General features: G+C 41.7%; 1 protein-coding gene across 3 annotated transcripts in view; it reads left to right on the plus strand.

The window, feature by feature from the left end:
• LOC132419776 (OTU domain-containing protein 7A) overlaps positions 1-22,450 on the plus strand; it is a 392,208-nt gene that overhangs the window by 282,919 nt on the left and 86,839 nt on the right. For 2 of the 3 annotated variants that reach the window (XM_060003662.1, XM_060003661.1), the window contains one exon: positions 7,971-8,153. In XM_060003662.1, the coding sequence (XP_059859645.1) occupies positions 7,971-8,153 (183 nt within the window). Of the gene's footprint in view, positions 1-7,970; positions 8,154-21,229; positions 21,298-22,450 lie in introns of those variants that run through there. The other variant, XM_060003663.1, reaches the window with a different exon arrangement.

The following is a 22,450-nucleotide window of genomic DNA, read 5'->3' on the forward strand; positions in this document are numbered from 1 at the left end:
TTTATATTAAGCTGTATGAGCTGTTTGTATTATTTGGAAATTAAGCCCTTGTCAGTCACATCATTTGCAACTATTTTCTCCCATTCCATAAGTTGTCTTTTTGTTTCATTTATTGTTTCCTTTGCTGTGAAAAAGATTTTAAGTTTAGTTTGATCCCATTTATTTATTTTTGGTTTTATTTCTGTTACTTTAGGGGATGGATCCAAAAAAATATTGCTGAGATTTATGTCAAAGAGTGTACTGCCTATGTTTTCCTCTAGGAGTTTTATAGTATCTGGTCTTACATTTAGGTCTTTAATCCATTTTGAGTTTATTTCTGTATATGGTGTTAGAGAATGTTCTAATTTCATTTTTTTACATGTAGCTGTCTAATTTTCCCAGCATCACTTATTGAAGAGACTGTCTTTTCTCCCTTATTTCTTGCCTCCTTTGCCATAGTTTAATTGACCCGTAAGTGCCTGTGTTTATTTCTTGGCTTTGGACATCCTAGCCATAGCAATCAGAGAATAAAAAGAAATAAAAGGAATCCAAATTGGAAAAGAAGAAGTAAAACTGTTACTGTTTGCAGATGACATGATGCTATATATAGAAAAAGATGCTACCACAAAGCTACTAGAGCTCATCAACGAATTCGGTAAAGTTGCTGGATACAAAATTAATACACAGAAATTTTTTGCATTTCTATACACTAACAACAAAAGGTCAGGAAGAAAAATTAAGGAAACAATCCCATTTACCGTTGCATAAAAAAAAAAATACCTAGGAATGAACTTACCTAAGGAGGCAAAAGACCTGTACTATGAAAACTATAAGACACTGATGAAAGAAACTGAAGATGACACAAACAGATGGAAATATATACCATGTTCTTTGATTTGAAAAATCAATATTGTTAAAATGACCATATACCCCAAGGCAATCTACAGATTCAATGCAATCCCTATAAAATTACCATTGGCATTTTTCACAGAACAAGAACAAAAACTTTTTAACTTTGTATGGAAACACAAAAGACCCCAAATAGCCAAAACAATCTTAAGAAAGAAGAACAGAGTTGGAGGTAGCATACTCCCTGACTTCAGACCATACTACAAAGCCACAGTCATCAAAACAGTATGGTACTGGCACAAAAACAGACATATAGATCAATGGAATCAGTTAGCTTTTTATTTTTAAAAGTTATATTTTTATCTAGTGGTTACTTTTAAAACTGCTACCTTGATGTACTAGCCTCTTTCCCTTTTCCTTATAGTTGGTTCCAATGATCTGCCTCAATAAAACTAGTTTATATCTTCTTCCTCCTCCCTCTCTCTCTTCTACCATCCAGTTTAGTTAGTAGTATGTCGTTCACATGTTTCTAGTGTTTTCCTTTGTACTATTATGTATGTTCACATATTTATATTTGATCTGCTGACTTTAAGTACTATTTTGTACTCCCATGTAGTACAGCCGAAGCAACTGTAAGTGGACTTTACTTTCTACTTTCTACCATTTTTTTTTGTGTGTGTGTGGTATGCAGGCCTCTCACTGTTGTGGCCTCTCCCGTTGCAGAGCACAGGCTCTGGACGCACAGGCTCAGCGGCCATGGCTCACGGGCCTAGCCGCTCTGCAGCATGTGGGATCTTCCCGGACCGGGGCATGAACCCGTATCCCCTGTATTGGCAGGCGGACTCTCAACCACTGTGCCACCAGGGAAGCCTCTTTCTACCATTTTTGTTTTGGCAGAATGTTCTTCTCTGTCATTTGTATCTGTACCTTTGCTTTTACTTAGGTGTACAGTTAAATACATTTAGTACTACCTCAATTTCCCTTTGCCAAACCTCCATTCATTCTTGATTGGCTGGAACTCATCTTCTAGTAGTTTTCTGAAGAAAGATCCATTTGACTAATATTTCCTGAACTCAGACGTGTTTTAAATGATTTGTCTGTAGCCTTTATCCATGAAGGAATGGCCTATATGGGTATAAACATTCTTAGCTCGCACTTCTTTACTTCTTTCAGTATCTTGTAAATGTGGCCCATTATCTTCAGGCATTGAATTTGGCTGCCAAGAAGTATGTTACCAGCCTGATTGTTTTTCCTTTTTGTTGAAATATTCAAATAATTCTCTTTATCTTTAAAACATAATAATATTATAAGGCTATATCATTGTATTGATTATACTAGGACAGTTTCCTTATATACAATGTGCCCTTTCAGTGTGTAGGATCAAGTATTTATGTCAGAAGTTCTCTCTTTTGAAAGGCTCAATCTGTGATTGCTGGTCTTAGATTTCTCTCCAAAAACTACCATCTCCTCTGCTCCTGATCTTCCTCCACTTTTCCCTGATTGGATACCCAAGATCACTCTATGATGGCTATCCATTTTTGCTTCTTCTTAATTAATGAAAGGATATTGAGAAGACTATATGTTTTAAATTGTTTTAGTATTTACATTTGTGTGCAAATAAGTTTTTCTGAAATGATGAGATAAAGTAGAATATATACGCATGGTACCATGTATTTTTTTAATTTCTCTTTTTGAGAATCAGCAAAAGAGGGAATCACAAGTACCCAGAATGTGAACCACAGTGCCCGTCCAATGTGATGTGGTTTCATGTGACAAATGCTCTTCCTTGTCTTAAAATTTCGTGAAACTTTATTACCGCAGCATTTTACAAATTTAATTAGCATACCATTTTGTTGAGATTGCCTGATTATAAGGAAATAATAAAGTACCTCCATATGGTAAAAAAAAAAAAAAGTTTTCTCTTTTAATCATAGTTTTTAAATTATTTTTTCTTTTCCATTGTTTTAGATTTCTTACTTTGGGCTCCAGTGATGTGTACGTGGCATTTCCTTCACCTATAATCTCTATCTACCATTTCCCTGTAACCCTTTGTTTCCTTATTTCTATTTCATTTTGCTCACTTTACTAATTTTCATTTTTATGGTCCTTACTATGCTATCTGTACTTGTTTTCTGTCTGGTCCCTTATAACTGGACTTCCTCTCTGAAATTAACTCTTTTCTTTTTTCCCTGAGTTTAGTCAGTTCCTGTTTCACATCTTCCTGTGGGCTCATATATCTCTGCTTCATCATTTTCCTTAATGGATGTGAAGCTTTAGAGACAAAACAAAATAAGCTGTTTAACCTGAGATCAGACCCTGCTTGATGTTCCTCTTAAGACAATAAAAAATAAAATGAATTAAAAGTTTAAAGCACAAGCACATCACCAGTAAACTGTGCTAGAGGGTAAAACCTGTACCTGCTGGTACCCCAGTCACCTGCTCTATGTGACAATAAAAAACTGAGGCGGCACCCGGAAGGAAACATTTATCAGGCAACTGTCTCCATCTCCTTGAGGTCTTCCAGACAGTGATACTGTCCTACCAGAAATACTCTCCTTGGAGAAATACTGTTGGAACATCACTGGAAACCCTCAGGTCGGCTGCAGGAGAAAAATGAATATTTCTAGCTGTGCAAATTGCTCTTGCAAATAAATTAGGATTCTGTGCATATAGAATCAGACAGGAATAGAGATTGGATAGTTGACTAGTATCTGCCATCTTTGAACATTTGGCCTTGAAGCTTAGGATACAAACTGTAACTAGATTTATGATTATTCCCATAGAGATGGACTTAATCTTCAAAAGAGAATATATTATAAATTAAGAGAAGAAAAGAAAAACAAGAAGAAAAGTGGAGGGAATCCATGTGCTTTAAGGACAGGGAAAGGCAAAGCAGCCAGAAAAGGGGACATGGAGTGTTTAGAGTCATAGTAAAGGGGTCTGTTAAGATGTCGTGTTGGAGAGAGGCCTTCTGGTGTCCTCCCAGCAGCCTGGTGGCTTGCCGGTGTTTGGGAGATGGCACAAGTGACACCTGAGTGAGAATTTCACATAGTACAGGTGAGTCTGTGGGGAACAGAGCAAGGACCCAGCAGGTGAAAACAGTGGCAAGGTGGGGATGGAGGGATCTGGGAAGTAGGGCAAGTCCTGTTATGGAGTCATGATGGGCGGCCACGGGAGAGGGAGGTTTCAAGGGTGGTCAGCAGCCAGGAGCCGTGACTCCCAAAACAAAGTCAGGTTCAAAGGAACTGTAGCCCCAAAAGCTTAGGTTTTGATCAAGACAGACCTGGATTTGAATCTCACTTCTGTCACTTACCAGCTGGATCTCAACCATAAGTGACAGAAGTTAGGCATAAGTGAAAACTTATCATAAATGGTTGTAACACTAATTGCTTTCCGTGTGCTAAGAACTTTACAAATGTAGTCTCCTCACCTCACTTACTCCTCCTAGGAATTTTCATCAGGTGGATTTTATTATCCCAATTGTTCAGAAATGTAACCCAAGGTTTCACGTGGTGGTATTCTGTATTCACTGTCACAGAAGTAGCCAGGAGGCAGGTCCAGGCCCAAAGCCTGAGCTCTTTACTGCTCTGCTGGACTGATCCCCCCCTCTAATGAGTGTGCTGGCTTCAGGGCTCACAGCCTGTGGCCACCCCAGTCACCTGGCTATGGATTCCTTCTGGCCTTAGCCCGTTGCATCACTGTGGTGGTGTCACCATGGTGGGCTTGTGTGCCCTTCCACCTCATCCTCCCTCCATGCGACACCTTTTGGGACCCTCCAAGACTTACAGTGGAGAAGATGAAAGGGGATCTTGAAATGTATGCTCTCTGAGCACCAAACCCTGCTCCCAGGCCACCAGGGGCCCACTCCTGTCCCTCTCCTCTAGGTTTCGTGCTTTTAGATACAACCTGTACAACCCTCCAGTGTCAAGCTCATCCCTTGGGTGTCCCCTGTCCACACATCTGTCAGTCACCACTGGCATTCCTGGTTGTCCGGAGCTGCAGTCTTTGGGACTGGGCAGAGCAGGAAGCAGATCTCGAGGGGCTCTGACCCCCTAAACATCTGATGAGTGTGTCTGTCTTCCTTCCGTCTTGCTTGCTTCCCTCTCAGTGGCCTCTTGGACCCTTTTCAAGTGCACAGACCCTGGAGTCCTGGATCCTTGAGGAGTTCTCTAAAATCTGAAATCGAGCATTTGGGGATCGTTTGGGAGCTGGGCTTTGTGGACAGTGCCACCCCCTCCTCCATCTTCGCTCTCACCTGACACTGGATCCCCGTTTGCTAAGAGGTGCGGCCCAGGTTAGAACCAGGATGCTTGCTGGTTAAGGATACGGGCAGGTGTGTAGCAAAGTGAACAGGAGTCCAGGGCAGTGATGGGAGAAGACAGTGTAGGCAAGAGCAAGTGGGAAAAATCAGCGAGTGAGAGGTCCCCGGGTGGGAGAGAAGAGCGGACCGGCCTTTGCTGATGGCTGGACACGTGCTTCTCGGCGTTGCCCCAGCTGATACTCTAACAGAGGCACACGGTGGGAACACACCCCCACCCTGGAGTTCTGGTCCACAGAAGCCACGCATGAGCGCTGTGGTCCTGCCTTCATACTCGGGTCTGATCACCTGTGATGGAACGTGGATCAGGGGGCTCCGAAAGGGTCTCCTGTTGGGAACAGACAGGAACAGCAGAACAGGCTCTTTCCAGTTGGTGGGAGAAGCACAGTGGGCTGGCTCCTGAGAGCAGGAGCTGGGGGGCCACAGCTCTTTCAGGACTGGGTCTTATGTCCATGGCAGCCCTGCAGGGGAGATGCAGCTTGGTGGACAGATCCAGAATGGAGGGTTCATATGCAAACACTATGGTGTAGCAATCCTCTAAGCCTCACTTTCTGTTTGTGAGGAGCCAGGACAGTGCCTACTCCTTGTGGGGCTCGGGGACGATGACACCCCCGGCTACACCTGGGTGCTCCATGCAGGTTCTTTCCCTTCACAACCAGGATTTGTGGGGCTGGTGTCATTGCTAATACACACTCCCATATTTAACGTGTTTGCATTTCGTGATAGGATCGCAATCCGGGTGCCTCTCCTCCACCTCCCCTCTCCTTGACTTTCCTCCCGGACACAGGTTTGGCCCTCCCTGGGGCACCTGCCACCCTTGGCCCTACTTTAGGGCAAGGTGCCCACCCAGGTCATTGCCCCTGCTAAGGAATAATGTCCCTAAGGCAGGGCCTTGTCTTGCCCTTCTTGGACTGCACCCTGGAACGAGGATGTCCATTTGATAGACACAAGCACTTAGACTCGAAAGCACTTAGACAGGCAATGTGTGTACACTGTGATTGTTAGTCGTGTGTAAGAGTGAAAGTGCATGCTTGCATTTCTGCTTCAGCTGGTTCCCCTAAAACGACTTTCTCATCACCGCCACGTTGCACGATACAACTACTAACAGTAGTGGGGCTGCACTCCACCCATGTCCCCACCTGTCACCACTTACAAAAGTGCCCCCAGACCCTGCTAGGGTTTTGTTGAATAACCCGGATGGTTTCGTTTCCTTTTCTTCCCCACTGAGATGTGCAAAGATGCTTCAGTGGTGTCTTTGTTAGCTGACTGTGGAGGAAAAAAATATGATTAAATTGTACATGTCCATGTGATAGAATTTAAACATTCTGATTGATAGTATCAAGTCTGCAGCAGAAAAAAGTAGAAAGACCAGAGGAAGATGTTCAGATATTATCGTAGACGTTCAAAGCCTCATTCTGTTGTCTACACCGCATAATTCATCGTATTGTTAGTCAATATAGTGAATACTGCAATTTGAAGTTAATCGGGAGAGGATAAGATTTTATTCGCTCTTTAAAATTAGAGCTAAGCTTTTAATTCTTTGCCTTTAAAAAGCACATGGTTGGGACTTCCCTGGGGGTCCAATGGTTAAGACTTCGCCTTCCAGTGCAGGGGGTGTGGGTTCAATCCCTGGTCAGGGAGCTAAGATCCCACGTGCCTCCTGGCCAAAAAACCAAAACATAAAACAGAAGCAAAACTGTAACAAATTCAATAAAAACTTTAAAAAGTGGTCCATATCAAAAAAAAAAAATCTTTAAGAAGCACATGTTTGCCTAATAGAATCGGATGCGGTGTGTGCCACCTCCTTCCTTCTGTTCGAAGTCCACTAAGTCTTAGAGTCAGGGATTAGAGCCTCCACACTGAGTCCAGCCCCCCATGAGCTCCCCCTCATGCTGTGAACCCCCAGCACCCATCCCTGCTGAGCGCTGCCTGGGACGGGCACAGCTGTCCCGCCTGGAGTCTCACCCAGTTCAGCACCTGAGCTCTGAGGTCGCCTCCCACCGAGCCTCCCACACAGCCCCCTGGAGGCTCTGCCCTCTCCAAGCTAAGCTTCAAGAAAAAGGTGAAATACTGAGCAAAAGCCCAAAGAAAACATGAGAATTCCTTTCATTCCTTTTTTTTTTCCACTGGGAACTTCTTTTCCATTTTTTATTTTTTATTTTTTTTTGCACTCAATGTTTTGCTCCCCTTGGAAATTAAACTCTATGACTTAGTTTTCAGAGGCGTGGAATGTTCTGCAGGGTGTGTGAATCTAAGGCTAGCATCCTTAGATACTACATGATGTACTACTGTAGGTACATCACGTACTTCAGAGGGATGGATCTCAGGCGTGGGTGTGAAATTCTACTCTTAGAGAGTACGCGTCAGGCCATTTTACTCCTTCAAAAGCTGAGAACTAAAACTACACAGGCCTACTGTATAGCACAGGGAACTATATTCAATATCTTGTAATAACCTACAATGGAAAAGAATCTGAAAAAGAATAGATCTGTGTATGTGTATGTATAACTGAATCTCTTTGCTATACACCTGAAGCATTGTAATCAACTATATTTCAATTTTTAAAAAAAGTTTCTTTTCAGGGTAATGAAAAGTGTTCTGGGATCGTATAGTGTGGATGGTTGCACAACTCTGTGAGTATACTAAAAAGCATTGAGTGAAAAACCAAAAACAGAAAAGAACAAAAAGAAAAATGAGAACTACTGGTGGGGAGTTCAAGAGTGAACACGTGCTAACAGAGACCCTTCTTTGCGTGATTCTTTCCTAAAATGTGACCATTGTTCATGCATCAGTATTGTAATGTCTTGTCATTTCTCGTCTCCAGGCAAAAACTGGGACCTGACGGCCGCTCTGAGTGACTATGAGCAGCTCCGACAGGTGCACACAGCCAACCTGCCGCCTGTGTTCAACGAGGGCAGGTGCCCCAAGCAGCCCGAGCGAGAGCACCCCCCACCTGCGCACACGGCCGAACGGCCCTGCCCGCCCAGGCAGGACGACATCGCCCAAGGTACCAGCTGAGGGACCCGCCCTGGCTTGCGAGGGGGCTGGGGTGGGGGTACACAGAAGGGCAAGGTCATCGCCTCCCAGCTGCAGGCAGATGGCGCTCTCTGGGCACCACACCTCATACTCCTTTACAGCTTCCGTTCCCGCCTCAGAAAAATTGGAGAGTGTGTCCACTTTTCTGGGACCCCACATTCCTCCTGGAGTCCTGGTTTTTCCAGATCCAACATCTCTGCTCCCTGCAATTATTTCTTTTCTTTTCTTCTTTTTTTAATAGTGATCTTGGGGTCTTCTTATTTATTTATTTATTTTATTTTATTTTATTTTTGGCTGTGTTGGGTTTCCGTTTCTGTGCGAGGGCTTTCTCTAGTTGTGGCAAGCGGGGGCCACTCTTCATCGCGGCGCGCGGGCCTCTCACTATCGCGGCCTCTCTTGTTGCGGAGCACAGGCTCCAGACGCGCAGGCTCAGTAGTTGTGGCTCACGGGCCCAGTTGCTCCGCGGCATGTGGGATCTTCCCAGACCAGGGCTCGAACCCATGTCCCCTGCATTAGCAGGCAGATTCTCAACCACTGCACCACCAGGGAAGCCCCCTGCAATTATTTCTCAAGTAGCATAGAAGCCTCCAAACCTGTTCGAGATTGATGTTCATCATCCGATGTGCTTCGTTTTCTATGTCTTAATTACAGAAATGAGAAAAGCTCATTGTAACAAAGGAAACAATGCGAAGATCTATAAAAGAAACATAAGAGTTTTCTTCTCCACACCTCCCAAACCTCAGGGAGACTGACCAGTGGCCCCAGCTTGTTCTGTCTTCTCTGCTCCTTCTTACTTTGCTTGTTCAAAGTGCAAACGCATCAGAGTCGAATGCACATAATGCACTTGGCAGAGTGCTTGTTTCATTGAAAAATAAATCACAAACATTCTCTCTAAATATTTTATTCCACAGCATATGATCATTTTTAAACCATGCCTGCTCATCGTGATTCTGTTTTTTCTTGGATTTTGTTGTTGGTGGTGGTTTTTGACACTATAGGCACTGCTAAAATAAAGTTTGTACCTGTAATTTGTATGTACTAGTGCTGTTATTTCTATAGGTTGGCATTTCCAAGGTGGATTTGCTGTGCCAACATATGTGTTTTTTTATTTGATAACTTCAAGACTTCGTTCCCAAACACATTTCTGTTCACCATGTGTGAAACTGGGTGTTTCCCTTCATTCTTCCAGGACTGGGTGTTCTCATGATGGTTTTACATTGTTTTTCTACTCCGAAGGGCAAAAAATAGTGTATTTTAACTTTCATCTTGTCATTTGCTTGTTAGCCAAGTTGGATTTCCCCCTCTGTGACATGCTTGTTCACATACTTTGCCCATTTCTCCATTGATTTGTTTGCATTTTTCTTATCAATTTGTAGCATTCTTTATAATGAAGACTAAAAACATTTTGTGTACATATATATGTATACTCATGTCTATATATACATCCCACTGCATTTTTTGCCTTATGACTCTTCACAGGGTATTCTGCCTTACAGAATGTTTACATTACTATACATTCATGGCTAATGAGTGTCCTTTTTCACTTTAGAAGTTCTCCTGGAGTGCCAAGTTACTAGCATATGTTCCCATATTTGTTTTTAAATTTTGTTCTTAGGTCTTATAATCAATTTGAAATTTTTACGAATAATAGCTAAGGATCTAGTTTTGCTTCTCTGGATTGAGAATGAGGTATTCTAGCACATTTATTGAATAAAGCATTCCTTTCCCACTGAACTAAAATGCCAACTTTGCTGTACATTAACTTCCCCAAAATGTATTTGGCTCTGTTTCTGGACTCTGTCTGTTTGTGTGCCCACCCAGCCTGTTACACTTGACTCTTGTAGTTTCATATAGTATTACTTTCTGCAAAGGCAAGTTCCTTTACTGCTGTTCTTTTCCAAAACTTTTTCACTATTTTTGGATATTTATTCTGCCATAGTAACCTTAAAATTGGAATTCTGATTGGAATTGGATTGGATTTTTATTTTATTTTAGGAATAATTAGCATATTGTAATATTGTTTTTCCATTCAAGAACATTGCATATACCTCTGCATTTATTCACATTCTGTTAAGAGTTTAGGCACAGAGAAAAGCAACTTACTTTTTGTATATTTATCTTTTATCCAGTCATTACATAAGTTCTCTTATTAATACTAATTGTTCTCAGAGAATATCTTGGGTTTTCTAAATATATAATCATAGGATCTGAAATAATTTAATATTCCTCTTAATATTTACACAATGAATTCCACTTCTCCTATTGCATTAGGTCAACCCTCCCAAACTGTTGTGAGTCAATGTTGTCTGTTTCTTTTAGCTCAGCCTTCTTATTCAAGCTACATTGGAATCTCTATCCTGGATTATTCTTCTATGCTTACTCTGTTGTCTAGAAAAGCCACACTTGAGTTAGAAAGTTTAATACTCATGACCTGTTTCTTCTCTTAGCTTCATCCCTTCCACTACGCTTTGGGGCTGTATTGGTAGGTGCATATGTATCCATAATTGTTAGGTCATCTGGCTCTAATATGCTTTGTTACCAATATATAGAGTGTCTCTTTGTCCCACATAATTGTTTTTATCTTTTTTTTTGTTTTTAATTTTTGGCTGCATTGAGTCTTAGTTGCAGCATGCTGGATCTTCATTGAGGCATGCGGGATCTTTCATTGCAACGTGCAGGCTCTTCGTTGTGGCAAGCAGGCTTCTCTCTAGTTGTGGCATGGGGGTTTTCTCTTCTCTAGTTGTGGCATGCAGGCTCCAGAGCACGTGGGCTCTGTAGTTTGAGGCATGCGGGCTCTCATTGAGGCTCATGAGCTCAGTAGTTGTGGTGCGCGGGCTTAGTTGCCCCACAGCATGTGGGATCTTTGTTCCCCAACCAAGGATTGAACCCGTGTCCCCTGCATTGGAAGGCGGATTCCATACCACTGGACCACCAGGGAAGTCCCTGTTTTTATCTTTAAATCTGTTTTAGTTGATGTTAAGCCTCTACTCTGCCTTTCTGTTGGTTCATATTTGGAATAACATTTTTTCAGCCGTTATTTCAACCTTTCCTCATCCTTTTATATCAAATGTGATTCTTGGAAGTAATTTATCATCAGGTATTATTTTATTATCCAATACGAGTCTGTCTTTTAAGCAGTGAATTTAATCCACTTACTTTATTTTTATTATTGTCGTATCTGTGCTGCTTTATGTTGTGTGTTTTATTCACCATGCTTTTTGTATGCATCTTTCTCCTTTTCTATCTTTTCTGGCTAATTAAATTTTTCAACTGGTTTGAAAGTTATACATTCTCCTTATGTTATACTTAACCCTGTTCTATTAAAACCTATATTTAGGTTTTCTCCCTGTTAATTTTTAAAACTTATCAACAACTATATTTTACCCTGAAAAAGACATGTGTCTTTGTTTTTATCTTCTCCCTCCTGCCTCCATGTGCCCTCAAACATATTTAGGTTCTTTCTGTTGCTTGCTTAGACCACAATCAACTTCTTTATTTACTCACATTTATCTTTTGCTGAAAGAATACTTTTTCAAAGACTATTTTCTAAAAGAATTTTTGCATGATCAGTCTCCTAACGCTGTCAGTACCTAGAAGAGTTTACATGACATACTTAAATTTTTATTTAGTGGAATAAGAATTCTGGGTCCAAATTATTTTCCTTTAAAACCATTCCATTCCTCCATTGTCTTCTTGCATCTTAATTTCACATCTTCTAAGAGATTTCCTTCACTTGCTCTTCTAACATCCTAATTTATTCTTCACATGAATCCATTCTGTTAATCAGCATTCACATTATTTCATTCCAAATTAGCCTTTCTCATTATTATTACTATTTCACATTCTCATATTCTCCCTCTTTGAACATATTTACTAGGCTTACTTTATTTTTTTAAGAAGTCTTTATTGAATTTGTTACAATATTGCTTCTGTCTTATGTTTTGGTTTTTTGGCCACAAGGCATGTGAGATCTTAGCTCCCTGACCAGGGCTTGAACCTGCACCCCCTGCATTGGAAGGTGAAGTCTTAACCATTGGACTGCCAGGGAAGTCCCATCTACTAGGCTTACTTTAAAATCATGTCCTCCTGTGCATTCCAGCCCCGGGTACTTTGTGGACTTTCTGTAACTGTGTTTGCACTGCTCAGATGTTTCCTGAGTTTTCCCTGTGAACACACAGCACCTTGCAGTTACCAGCCATCTTAGCTCATGGTATCAGGGGAAAGGGACAAAGGCATGGGCTCTGGTTTGCCTTCCTGTGAATGAGAGCATGGGGGGAAGCACACTCAAGTTGGCGAGTTCTGAATGCTTTAATATGGGCTCAAAATGTTCTCCACTGGCTCTCTTCCCCACAGTTGGCTTTATTCCTTAGGGAACCTCTCAGCTCATCTGTTCTAGAAATTGCTCATTTGCAGGGGCTACCACCTTCTATTCTAACTGTCAGCTCACAGGGGGTGTAGGAGAGAAGAGGGAAGGCTCCAGGCCTGGCCAGCCCACCTGTTCCCATCGTGGTTGGAGCCCCGTCCCAGCTGAGCATGAGCATTGCCCTGACGCTCTTCCAGCTGGCTTTGGCCAAGGTGGGGCTGGCCCACGCTATGGTGGTGATGGTTCAGGCAGTGAGCCACCAATTGCTAGCTGGGGAGAGGAAAGGCACAGCCAGAACACCTGCCCTCAGCCCCCACCCATGGAACCCAGCCCATTCCCACTGTTCTGCTCCTGTGGGCTTCCTGGGTGGGTTAGGAAGAGGGTGCTGAGGTGTGGTCACTGACTTGTCGATCTTGTTGTATTGTTCTTAAGTTCTCCTTCATTCTGCCCTTAGCTCTGACTCTGGTGGAACCACCTCTTCTAACCATTTGGTTCAGTCTTTCCCCCAGGCCTTCTGTGACTGTGTGTTCCTTCAGAACCACACAGGACCGCCTCCTGACATCTCTCATGCAGTGGAAATCCAGAGAGCTGACAACTTGGCAGTTCCTGCCCTTTTCGAGTGGCAAACAATCTAAACCATTATCTCACCCTCCCAGGAAAGGGGCTAGAAGGATCCTTCTCTCTGTTTTCACACAGATTCCAGAATCAGGGCCTTATACTGATACCTGCTGCTATCTGATTTTTATCAGATATTATTTAAGGGGAAAAAAAGGAGAAGTCTATCATAAGATAATTTCATTAACTGAGCCTTGTGAACAAACATATGTATTTTTAATAAAATAGAAATTGTAATTTCTGCATTAGATCTATATATCCTTTAATTGAATTCTTCCTGAAATCACAGTGCCCTAAAATGGAAAATACAGTCCTCCATATTCTAAATTCTAAATCAGCAACAATGACTCATGAACCAAATCTGGCCACTGCCTGTTTTTTTTAATAAAGTTTTATTGGAACCCATAAAACTTTATTTGCTGTCTATGGCTGTCTATGTCTGCTTTATTTATTTATTATTTATTCACTGTCTATGGCTGCTTTAATACTACAAAGACAGAGTTGAGTAGTTGTGACTGCGACTTGTATGGCCCATAAAGCCTAAAATATTTATATCTGTCCCTTTTAGAAAAGTTTTGTCTACCTGCTTTAAAATATACCCAGGATTTGTTTTACTCAGGTATAGTGAGACACACAGACATGGACATGGCTATCTTAGGGGAAGAGATTCTTATACTCACAGTTCCCTAGAAACAGGAGGCATGGCACACCCTGAAGGGACACACGGGGAAGCACCAGGGTTGATCAGGAGGCCAAGGGGACAGAGGAAAACAAGGGCAGGAGCCTGTATTGTGTTTCTGTGGGAAAGATAAGGCAGGGTAAACAGACTTAGGACTGGCCAGTTTGAGTAATTTCTGCAGCTTTCTGGGGCATAGGGGCCATCTCTCGTTGTCTGGCACCTGGGCCTGGGGTAATTAGGGCAGGAACATGGCTTGCTGGTGTAAGAACCAGATAAAGAAGGTGATCCAGAGTATGGGCTCTGAGTTGGTTGGTTTGCATAGGAAAGATGTGCTCCTGCGTGAGTCCTTTGGTATCTCTAAGAACTGGCTACTTCTGTAGGGAAATCCTCTCCCCATTCACGGAGGCCCTGGATGCCAGAGCCTCAAGAATACAGAAAATAAGAAAACAGAGTTAAGACACATCCCCTGGCCTAAATCATAGATGGTGTTTTTTTTTGTTTGATTCTTTGTTTGGGGTTTTTTTAATTTATTTTTTTAATTGAAGTAGAGTTGATTTATAATGTGTTAATTTCTGCTATACAGCAGAGTGATTCAGCTACACATATGTATACATCTTTTTTATATTCTTTTCCATTATCGTTCATCACAGGATACTGAGTATAGTTCCCTCTGCTACACGAAATCATAGATGTTTGAGTTGGCTTTGTCAAGGGATGGGAAATTCTCTAATTCCCTCACTATTTTTTTAAAAGCTCTCTGTATTTCTCTGGGGCATAACTTTGAACATGGTAATTCCTGTTTTATTTATTTTATTTATACTTCCAAAGGAAGGATTGCTGCGTTCATGTTTAAAGAATCAGTTTGTGAGTGTGTCTGTGTGTGTGTCTGTGTGTGTGTGATTACATGTATGCATTCATGGACGTGGTAGTTGGGAGGAGTTAGAATTAGGAGTGTATGTCTCTTGTTATATGATCTTTAACATAATTTACTTTTAGTTCAAAAAAATTTTCCCTTCATGTGAAGTCTTCATGTGAAGACTCCAAATATTTAATATTTGGAACGGCTTAATAGCATCATATTGCACTGTGAGTCACAACGTTTCCAAGGTCCTCATCCATTGGCAATAGGTGCTGATTGATAAGCCAAGAAGGCGTATGGATGACCCCGCCCAGCACATTCCCTCTGTCGGGAGAAGTGCGGGTTCACGTCACCTCAGGTGTTTGAGCAACCCATCGGGTCCCGAAGGATGGGGCAGTTCCTACTTTCCCAGATTCCAGAAGGCAAGAGATGTGACCTCAGCAAGGCTTGTGAGGGGGAGAGGGGCAGGGGATCTCCTCTGATCCCGCGCTGGGGGAACTGGACCAGGCACAGGACAAGCGGCTGGCCCACGTGCTCTGCGGATCCTCTACCACATGGCCTCTTTGGTCTGCTGTTTCTTCTCGTCCTTCTTCAAAATACAACATACTTAAACACCTTGAATTCATCTCAGAATGAAATTGAAGGTGAATCAAAACTATCCATTTGATAGACAGACACTGTCTCTGAGATGTACTGTGAAGAATAAGACCATCATTTTTTGAGATTGCCATGACAACAGAAAATCCAGGCAGAGAAGCATGTAATGGCTTAATATTTGTGTCCTGGGAATCTTCATGTGGGATGTGTTTATCAGAGTAATTTTTTTAACCTCTTTATTGGAGTATAATGGCTTTACAATGGTGTGTTAGTTTCTGCTTTATAACAAAGTGAATCAGTTATACATATACATATGTTCCCATATCTCTTCCCTCTTGCGTCTCCCTCCCTCCCACATTCCCTATCCCACCACTCCAGGCGGTCACAAAGCACCGAGGTGATCTCCTTGTGCTATGCAGCTGCTTCCCACTAGCTATCTACCTTACGTTTGGTAGTGTATATATGTCCATGCCTCTCTCTCGCTTTGTCACACCATACCCTTCCCCCTCCCCATATCCACAAGTCCATTCTCTAGTAGGTCTGTGTCTTTATTCCCATCTTACCCCTAGGTTCTTCATGACCTTTTTTTTTCTTCTTAGATTCCATATATATGTGTTAGCATACGGTATTTGTTTTTCTCTTTCTGACTTCCTTCACTCTGTATGACAGACTCTAGGTCCATCTACCTTACTACAAATAACTCAATTTTGTTTCTTTTCGTGGCTGAGTAATATTCCATTGTATATATGTGCCACATCTTCTTTATCCATTCATCTGTTGATGGACACTTAGGTTACTTCCATGTCCTGGCTATTGTAAATAGAGCTGCAGTGAACATTTTGGTACATGACTCTTTTTGAATTATGGTTTTCTCAGGGTATATACCCAGTAGTGGGATTGCTGGGTCGTATGGTACTTCTATTTATAGTTTTTTAAGGAACCTCCGTACTGTTCTCCATTGTGGCTGTATCAATTTACATTCCCACCAGCAGTGCAAGAGGGTTCCCTTTTCTCCACACCCTCTCCAGCATTTATTGTTTCTAGATTTTTTGATGATGGCCATTCTGACCAGTGTGAGATGATATCTCATTATAGTTTTGATTTGCATTTCTCTAATGATTAATGATGTTCAGCATTCTTTCATGTGTTTGTTGGCAATCTGTATATTTTCTTTGGAGAAATGTCTATTTAAGTCTTCTGCCCATTTTTGGATTGGGTTGTTTGTTTTTTTGTTATTGAGCTGCATGAGCTGCTTGTAAATTTTGGAGATTAATCCTTTGTCAGTTGCTTCACTTGCAAATATTTTCTCCCATTCTGAGGGTTGTGTTTTGGTCTTCTTTATGGTTTCCTTTGCTGTGTAAAAGCTTTGAAGTTTCATTAGGTCCCATTTGTTTATTTTTGTTTTTATTTCCATTTCTCTAGGAGGTGGGTCAAAAGGGATCTTGCTGTGATTTATGTCATAGAGTGTTCTGCCTATGTTTTCCTCTAAGACTTTGATAGTGTCTGGCTTTACATTTAGGTCTTTAATCCATTTTGAGCTTATTTTTGTGTATGGTGTTAGGGAGTGTTCTAATTTCATTCTTTTACAGGTACCTGTCCAGTTTTCCCAGCACCACTTATAGAAGAGCCTATCTTTTCTCCACTGTATATTCTTGCCTCCTTTATCAAAGATAAGGTGACCATATGTGCGTGGGTTTATATCTGGGCTTTCTATCCTGTTCCATTGATCTATATTTCTGTTTTTGTGCCAGTACAATACTTTCTTGATTACTGTAGCTTTGTAGTATAGTCTGAAGTCAGGGAGCCTGATTCCTCCAGCTCCATTTTGAATTCTCAAGATTGCTTTGGCTATTCGGGATCTTTTGTGTTTCCATATAAATTGTGAAATTTTTTGTTCTAGTTCTGTGGAAAATGCCAGTGGTAGTTTGATAGGGATTGCATTGAATCTGTAGATTGCTTTGGGTAGTAGAGTCATTTTCACAATGTTGATTCTTCCAATCCAAGAACATGGTATATCTCTCCATCTATTTGTATCATCTTTAATTTCTTTCATCAGTGTCTTATAATTTTCTGCATACAGGTCTTTTGTCTCCTTAGGTAGGTTTATTCCTTGCTATTTTATTCTTTTTGTTGCAGTGGTAAATGGGAGTGTTTTCTTAATTTCACTTTCAGATTTTTCATCACTAGTGGATAAGAATGCCAGAGATTTCTGTGCATTAATTTTGTATCCTGCTACTTTACCAAATTCATTGATTAGATCTGGTAGTTTTCTGGTAGCATCTTTAGGATTCTCTGTGTATAGTATCATATCATCTGCAAACAGTGACAGCTTTACTTCTTCTTTTCCGATTTGGATTCCTTTTATTTCTTTTTCTTCTCTGATTGCTGTGGCTAAAACTTCCAAAACTATGTTGAATAAGAGTGGTGAGAGTGGGCAACCTTGTCTTGTTCCTGATCTTAGTGGGAATGGTTTCAGTTTTTCACCATTGAGGACGATGTTGGCTGTGGGTTTGTCATATATGGCTTTTATTATCTTGAGGAAAGTTCCCTCTATGCCTACTTTCTGCAGGGTTTTTATCATAAATTGGTGTTGAATTTTGTTGAAAGCTTTCTCTGCATCTATTGAGATGATCATATGGTTTTTCTCCTTCAGTTTGTTAATATGGTGTATCTCTTTGATTGATTTGCATATATTGAAGAATCCTTGCATTCCTGGAATAAACCCCACTTGATCATGGTGTATGATCCTTTTAATGTGCTGTTGGATTCTGTTTGCTAGTATTTTGTTGAGGATTTTTGCATCTATGTTCATCAGTGATATTGGCCTGTAGTTTTCTTTCTTTGTGACATCTTAATCTGGTTTTGATATCAGGGTGATGGTGGCCTCATAGAATGAGTTTGGGAGTGTTCCTCCCTCTGCTATATTTTGGAAGAGTTTGAGAAGGTTTGGTGTTAGCGCTTCTCTAAGTGTTTGATAGAATTTGCCTGTGAAGCCATCTGGTCATGGGCTTTTGTCTTCTGGAAGATTTTTAATCACCGTTTCAATTTCAGTGCTTGTGACTGGTCTGTTCATATTTTCTGTTTCTTCCTGATTCAGTCTCCGCAGGTTGTGCATTTCTAAGAATTTGTCCATTTCTTCCAGGTTGTCCATTTTATTGGCATATAGTTGCTTGTAGTAATCTCTCATGATCCTTTGTATTTCTGCAGTGTCAGTTGCAACTTCTCCTTTTTCATTTCTAGATGTATTGATTTGAGTCTTCTCCCTTTTTCTCTTGATGAGTCTGGCTAATGGTGTATCCATTTTGTTTATCTTCTCAAAGAACCAGCTTTTAGTTTTATTGATCTTTGCTATCGTTTCCTTCATTTCTTTTTCATTTATTTCTGATCTAATCTTTATGATTTCTTTCCTTCTGCTGACTTTGGAGTTTTTTTGTTCTTCTTTCTCTAATTGCTTGAGGTGCAAGGTTAAGTTGTTTATTTGAGATGTTTCCTGTTTCTTAAGGTAGGTTTGTATTGCTATAGACTTCCCTCTTAGAACTGCTTTTGCTGCATCCCATAGGTTTTGGGTCGTCATGTCTCCATTGTCATTTGTTTCTAGGTATTTTTTGATTTCCTTTTTGATTTCTTCAATGATCACTTCATTATTAAGTAGTGTATTGATTAGCCTCCATGTGTTTGTATTTTTTACAGATCTCTTCCTGTAATTGATATCTAGTCTCATAGTGTTGTGTTCGGAAAAGATACTTGATACGATTTCAATTTTCTTAAATTTACTAAGGCTAGCTTTGTGACCCAAGATATGATCTATCCTGGAGAATATTCCATGAGCACTTGAGAAAAGTGTGTATTCTGTTGTTTTTGGATGGAATGACCTATAAATATCAATCAAGTCCATCTTGTTTAATGTATCATTTAAAGCTTGTGTTTCCTTAATTATTGTCATTTTGGATGATCTGTCCATTGGTGAAAGCGGGGTGTTAAAGTCCCCTACTATGATTGTGTTACTGTCAATTTCCCCTTTTATGGCTTTTAGCATTTGCCTTATGTATTGAGGTGCTCCTATGTTGGGTGCATAAATATTTACAATTGTTATATCTTCTTCCTGGATCGATCCCTTGATCATTATGTAGGGTCCTTCTTTGTCTCTTGTAATAGTCTTTATTTTAAAGTCTATTTTGTCTGATATGAGAATTGCTACTCCAGCTTTCTTCTGATTTCCATTTGCATAGAATATCTTTTTCCATCCCCTCACTTTCATTCTGTATGTGTCCCTAGGTCTGAAGTGGGTCTCTTGTAGACAGCATATATACGGGTCTTGTTTTTGTATCCATTCAGCCAGTCTGTGTCCTTTGGTGGGAGCATTTAATCCATTTACATTTAAGGTAATCATCAATATGTATGTTCCTATTTGCATTTTCTTAATTGTTTTGGGTTTGTTATTGTAGGCCTTTTCCTTCTCTTGTCTTTTTTGCCTAGAGAAGTTCCTTTAGCATTTGTTGTAAAGCTGGTGTGGTGGTGCTGAACTCTCTCAGCTTTTGCTTGTCTGTAAAGGTTTTAATTTCTCCATCAAATCTGAATGAGATCCTTGCTGGGCAGAGTAATCTTGGTTGTAGGGTTTTCTCCTTCATCACTTTAAATATGACCTGCTACTCCCTTCTGGCTTGCAGAGTTTCTGCTGAAAGATCAGCTGTTAACCTAATGGGATTCCCTTGTGTGTTATTTGTTGTTTTTCCCTTGCTGCTTTTAATAATTTTTCTTTGTATTTAATTTTTGACAGTTTGATTAATATGTGTCTTGGCGTATTTCTCCTTGGATTTACCCTGTATGGGACTCTCTGTGCTTCCTGGACTTGAATGACAATTTCCTTTCCCATATTAGGGAACTTTTCAACTATAATCTCTTCAAATATTTTCTCAGTCCCTTTCTTTTTCTCTTCTTCTTCTGGGATCCCTATAATTCGAATGTTGGTGCGTTTAATGTTGTCCCAGAGGTCTCTGAGACTGTCCTCAGTTCTTTTCATTCTTATATCTTTATTCTGCTCTGCAGTAGTTATTTCCACTATTTTATCTTCCAGGTCACTTATCCGTTCTTCTGCCCCAGTTATTGTGCTATTGATCCCTTCTAGAGTACTTTTAGTTTCATTTATTGTGTTGTTCATCATTGCTTGTTTCCTCTTTAGTTCTTCTAGGTCCTTGTTAAATGTTTCTTGCATTTTGTCTATTCTATTTCCAAGATTTTGTATCATCTTTACTATCATTATTCTGAATTCTTTTTCAGGTAGATTGCCTATTTCCTCTTCATTTGTTAGGTCTGGTGTGTTTTTACATTGCTCCTTAATCTGCTGTGTGTTTTTCTGTCTTTTCATTTTGCTTATCTTACTGTGTTTGGGGTCTCCTGTTCGCAGGCTGCACGTTCGTAGTTCCCGTTGTTTTTGGTGTCTGTCCTCAGTGGCTAAGGTTGGTTCATTGGGGTGTGTAGGTTTCCTGGTGGAGGGGCCTAGTGCCTGTTTTCTGGTGTATGAGGCTGGATCTTGTCCTTCTTATGGGCAGGTCCACGTCTGGTGCTGTGTTTTGGGGTGTCTGTGGCCTTATTATGATTTTAGGCAGCCTCTCTGCTAATGGATGGGGCTGTGTTCCTGTCTTGCTAGTTGTTTGGCATAGGGTGTCCAGCACTGTAGCTTTTGGTCATTGAGTGAAGCTGGGTGGTGGTGTTGACATGGAGATCTCAGGGAGATTTTCACTGTTTGATATTACATGGAGCTGGGAGGTCTCTTGTGGACCAGTGTCCTGAAGTTGGCTCTCCCACCTCAGAGGCACAGCACTGACTCCTGGCTGGACCCGAGAGGCACAGCACTGACTCCTGGATGGAGCACCAAGAGACTGTCCTCCACACGGCTCAGAATAAAAAGGAGAAAAAGTAAGAAAGAATGAAAGAAAATAAAGAAAGAAAGAAAGAAGGAAAGAAAGAAAGAAAGAAAGAAAGAAAAGAAAGAATAAAATAAAGTAAGATAAGTTATTAAAATATAAAATAATTATTAAGAAAAAAAATTTTAAGTGGAAAAAAAAAATGGACGGACAGAGCCCTAGGACAAATGGTGAAAGCAAAGCTATACAGACAAAATCTCACACAGAAGCATACACATACACACTCACAAAAAGAGGAAAAGGGGAAAAAATCATAAATCTTGCTCCCAAAGTCCACCTCCTCAATTTGGGATGATTTGTTGTCTATTCATGTATTCCACAGATGCAGGGCACATCAAGTTGATTGTGGAGCTTTAATCCGCTGCTTCTGAGGCTGCTGGGAGAAATTTCCTTTTCTCTTCTTTGTTCACACAGCTCCTGGGGTTCAGCTTTGGATTTGGCCCCGCCTCTGCATGTAGGTCGCCTGAGGGCATCTGTTCTTCGCTCAGACAGGACGGGGTTAAAGGAGCCGCTAATTCGGGGGCTCTGGCTCACTCAGGCCATGGGGAGGGAGGGGTACAGAGCCGGGCGAGCCTGTGGCAGCAGAGGCCAGCATGACGTTGCACCAGTCTGAGGCGCGCTGTGCGTTCTCCCGGGGAAGTTGTCCCTGGATCACGGGACCCTGGCAGTGGTGGGCTGCACAGGCTCCCGGGAGGGGAGGTGTGGATAGTGACCTGTGCTTGCACACAGGCTTCTAGGTGGCGGCAGCAGCAGCCTTAGCGTCTCATGCTGGGTCCATGCTGATAGCCGCGGCTCGTGCCCGTCTCTGGAGCTCCTTTAAGCGGCGCTCTTAATCCCCTCTCCTCGCGCACCAGGAAACAAAGAGGGAAGAAAGAGTTCTTGTCTCTTCGGCAGCTCCAGACTTTTCCCGGACTCCCTCCTGGCTAGCCGTGGCGCACTAGCCCCCTTCAGGCTGTGTTCACGCAGCCAACCCCAGTCCTCTCCCTGGGATCTGACCTCCGAAGCCAGAGCCTTAGTTCCCAGCCCCCACCCGCCCCGGTGGGTGAGCAGACAAGCCTCTTGGGCTGGTGAGTGCTGGTCGGCACCGATCCTCTGTGCGGGAATCTTTCCGCTTTGCGCTCCGCACCTCTGTTGCTGTGCTCTCCTCCATGACTCTGACGCTTCGCCCCTCTGCCACCCGCAGTCTCCGCCCACGAAGGGGCTTCGTAGTGTGTGGCAACCTTTCCTCCTT

The sequence above is a fragment of the Delphinus delphis genome, chromosome 2 (assembly GCF_949987515.2).
Source record: "Delphinus delphis chromosome 2, mDelDel1.2, whole genome shotgun sequence".
Lineage (NCBI taxonomy): Eukaryota > Metazoa > Chordata > Mammalia > Artiodactyla > Delphinidae > Delphinus > Delphinus delphis.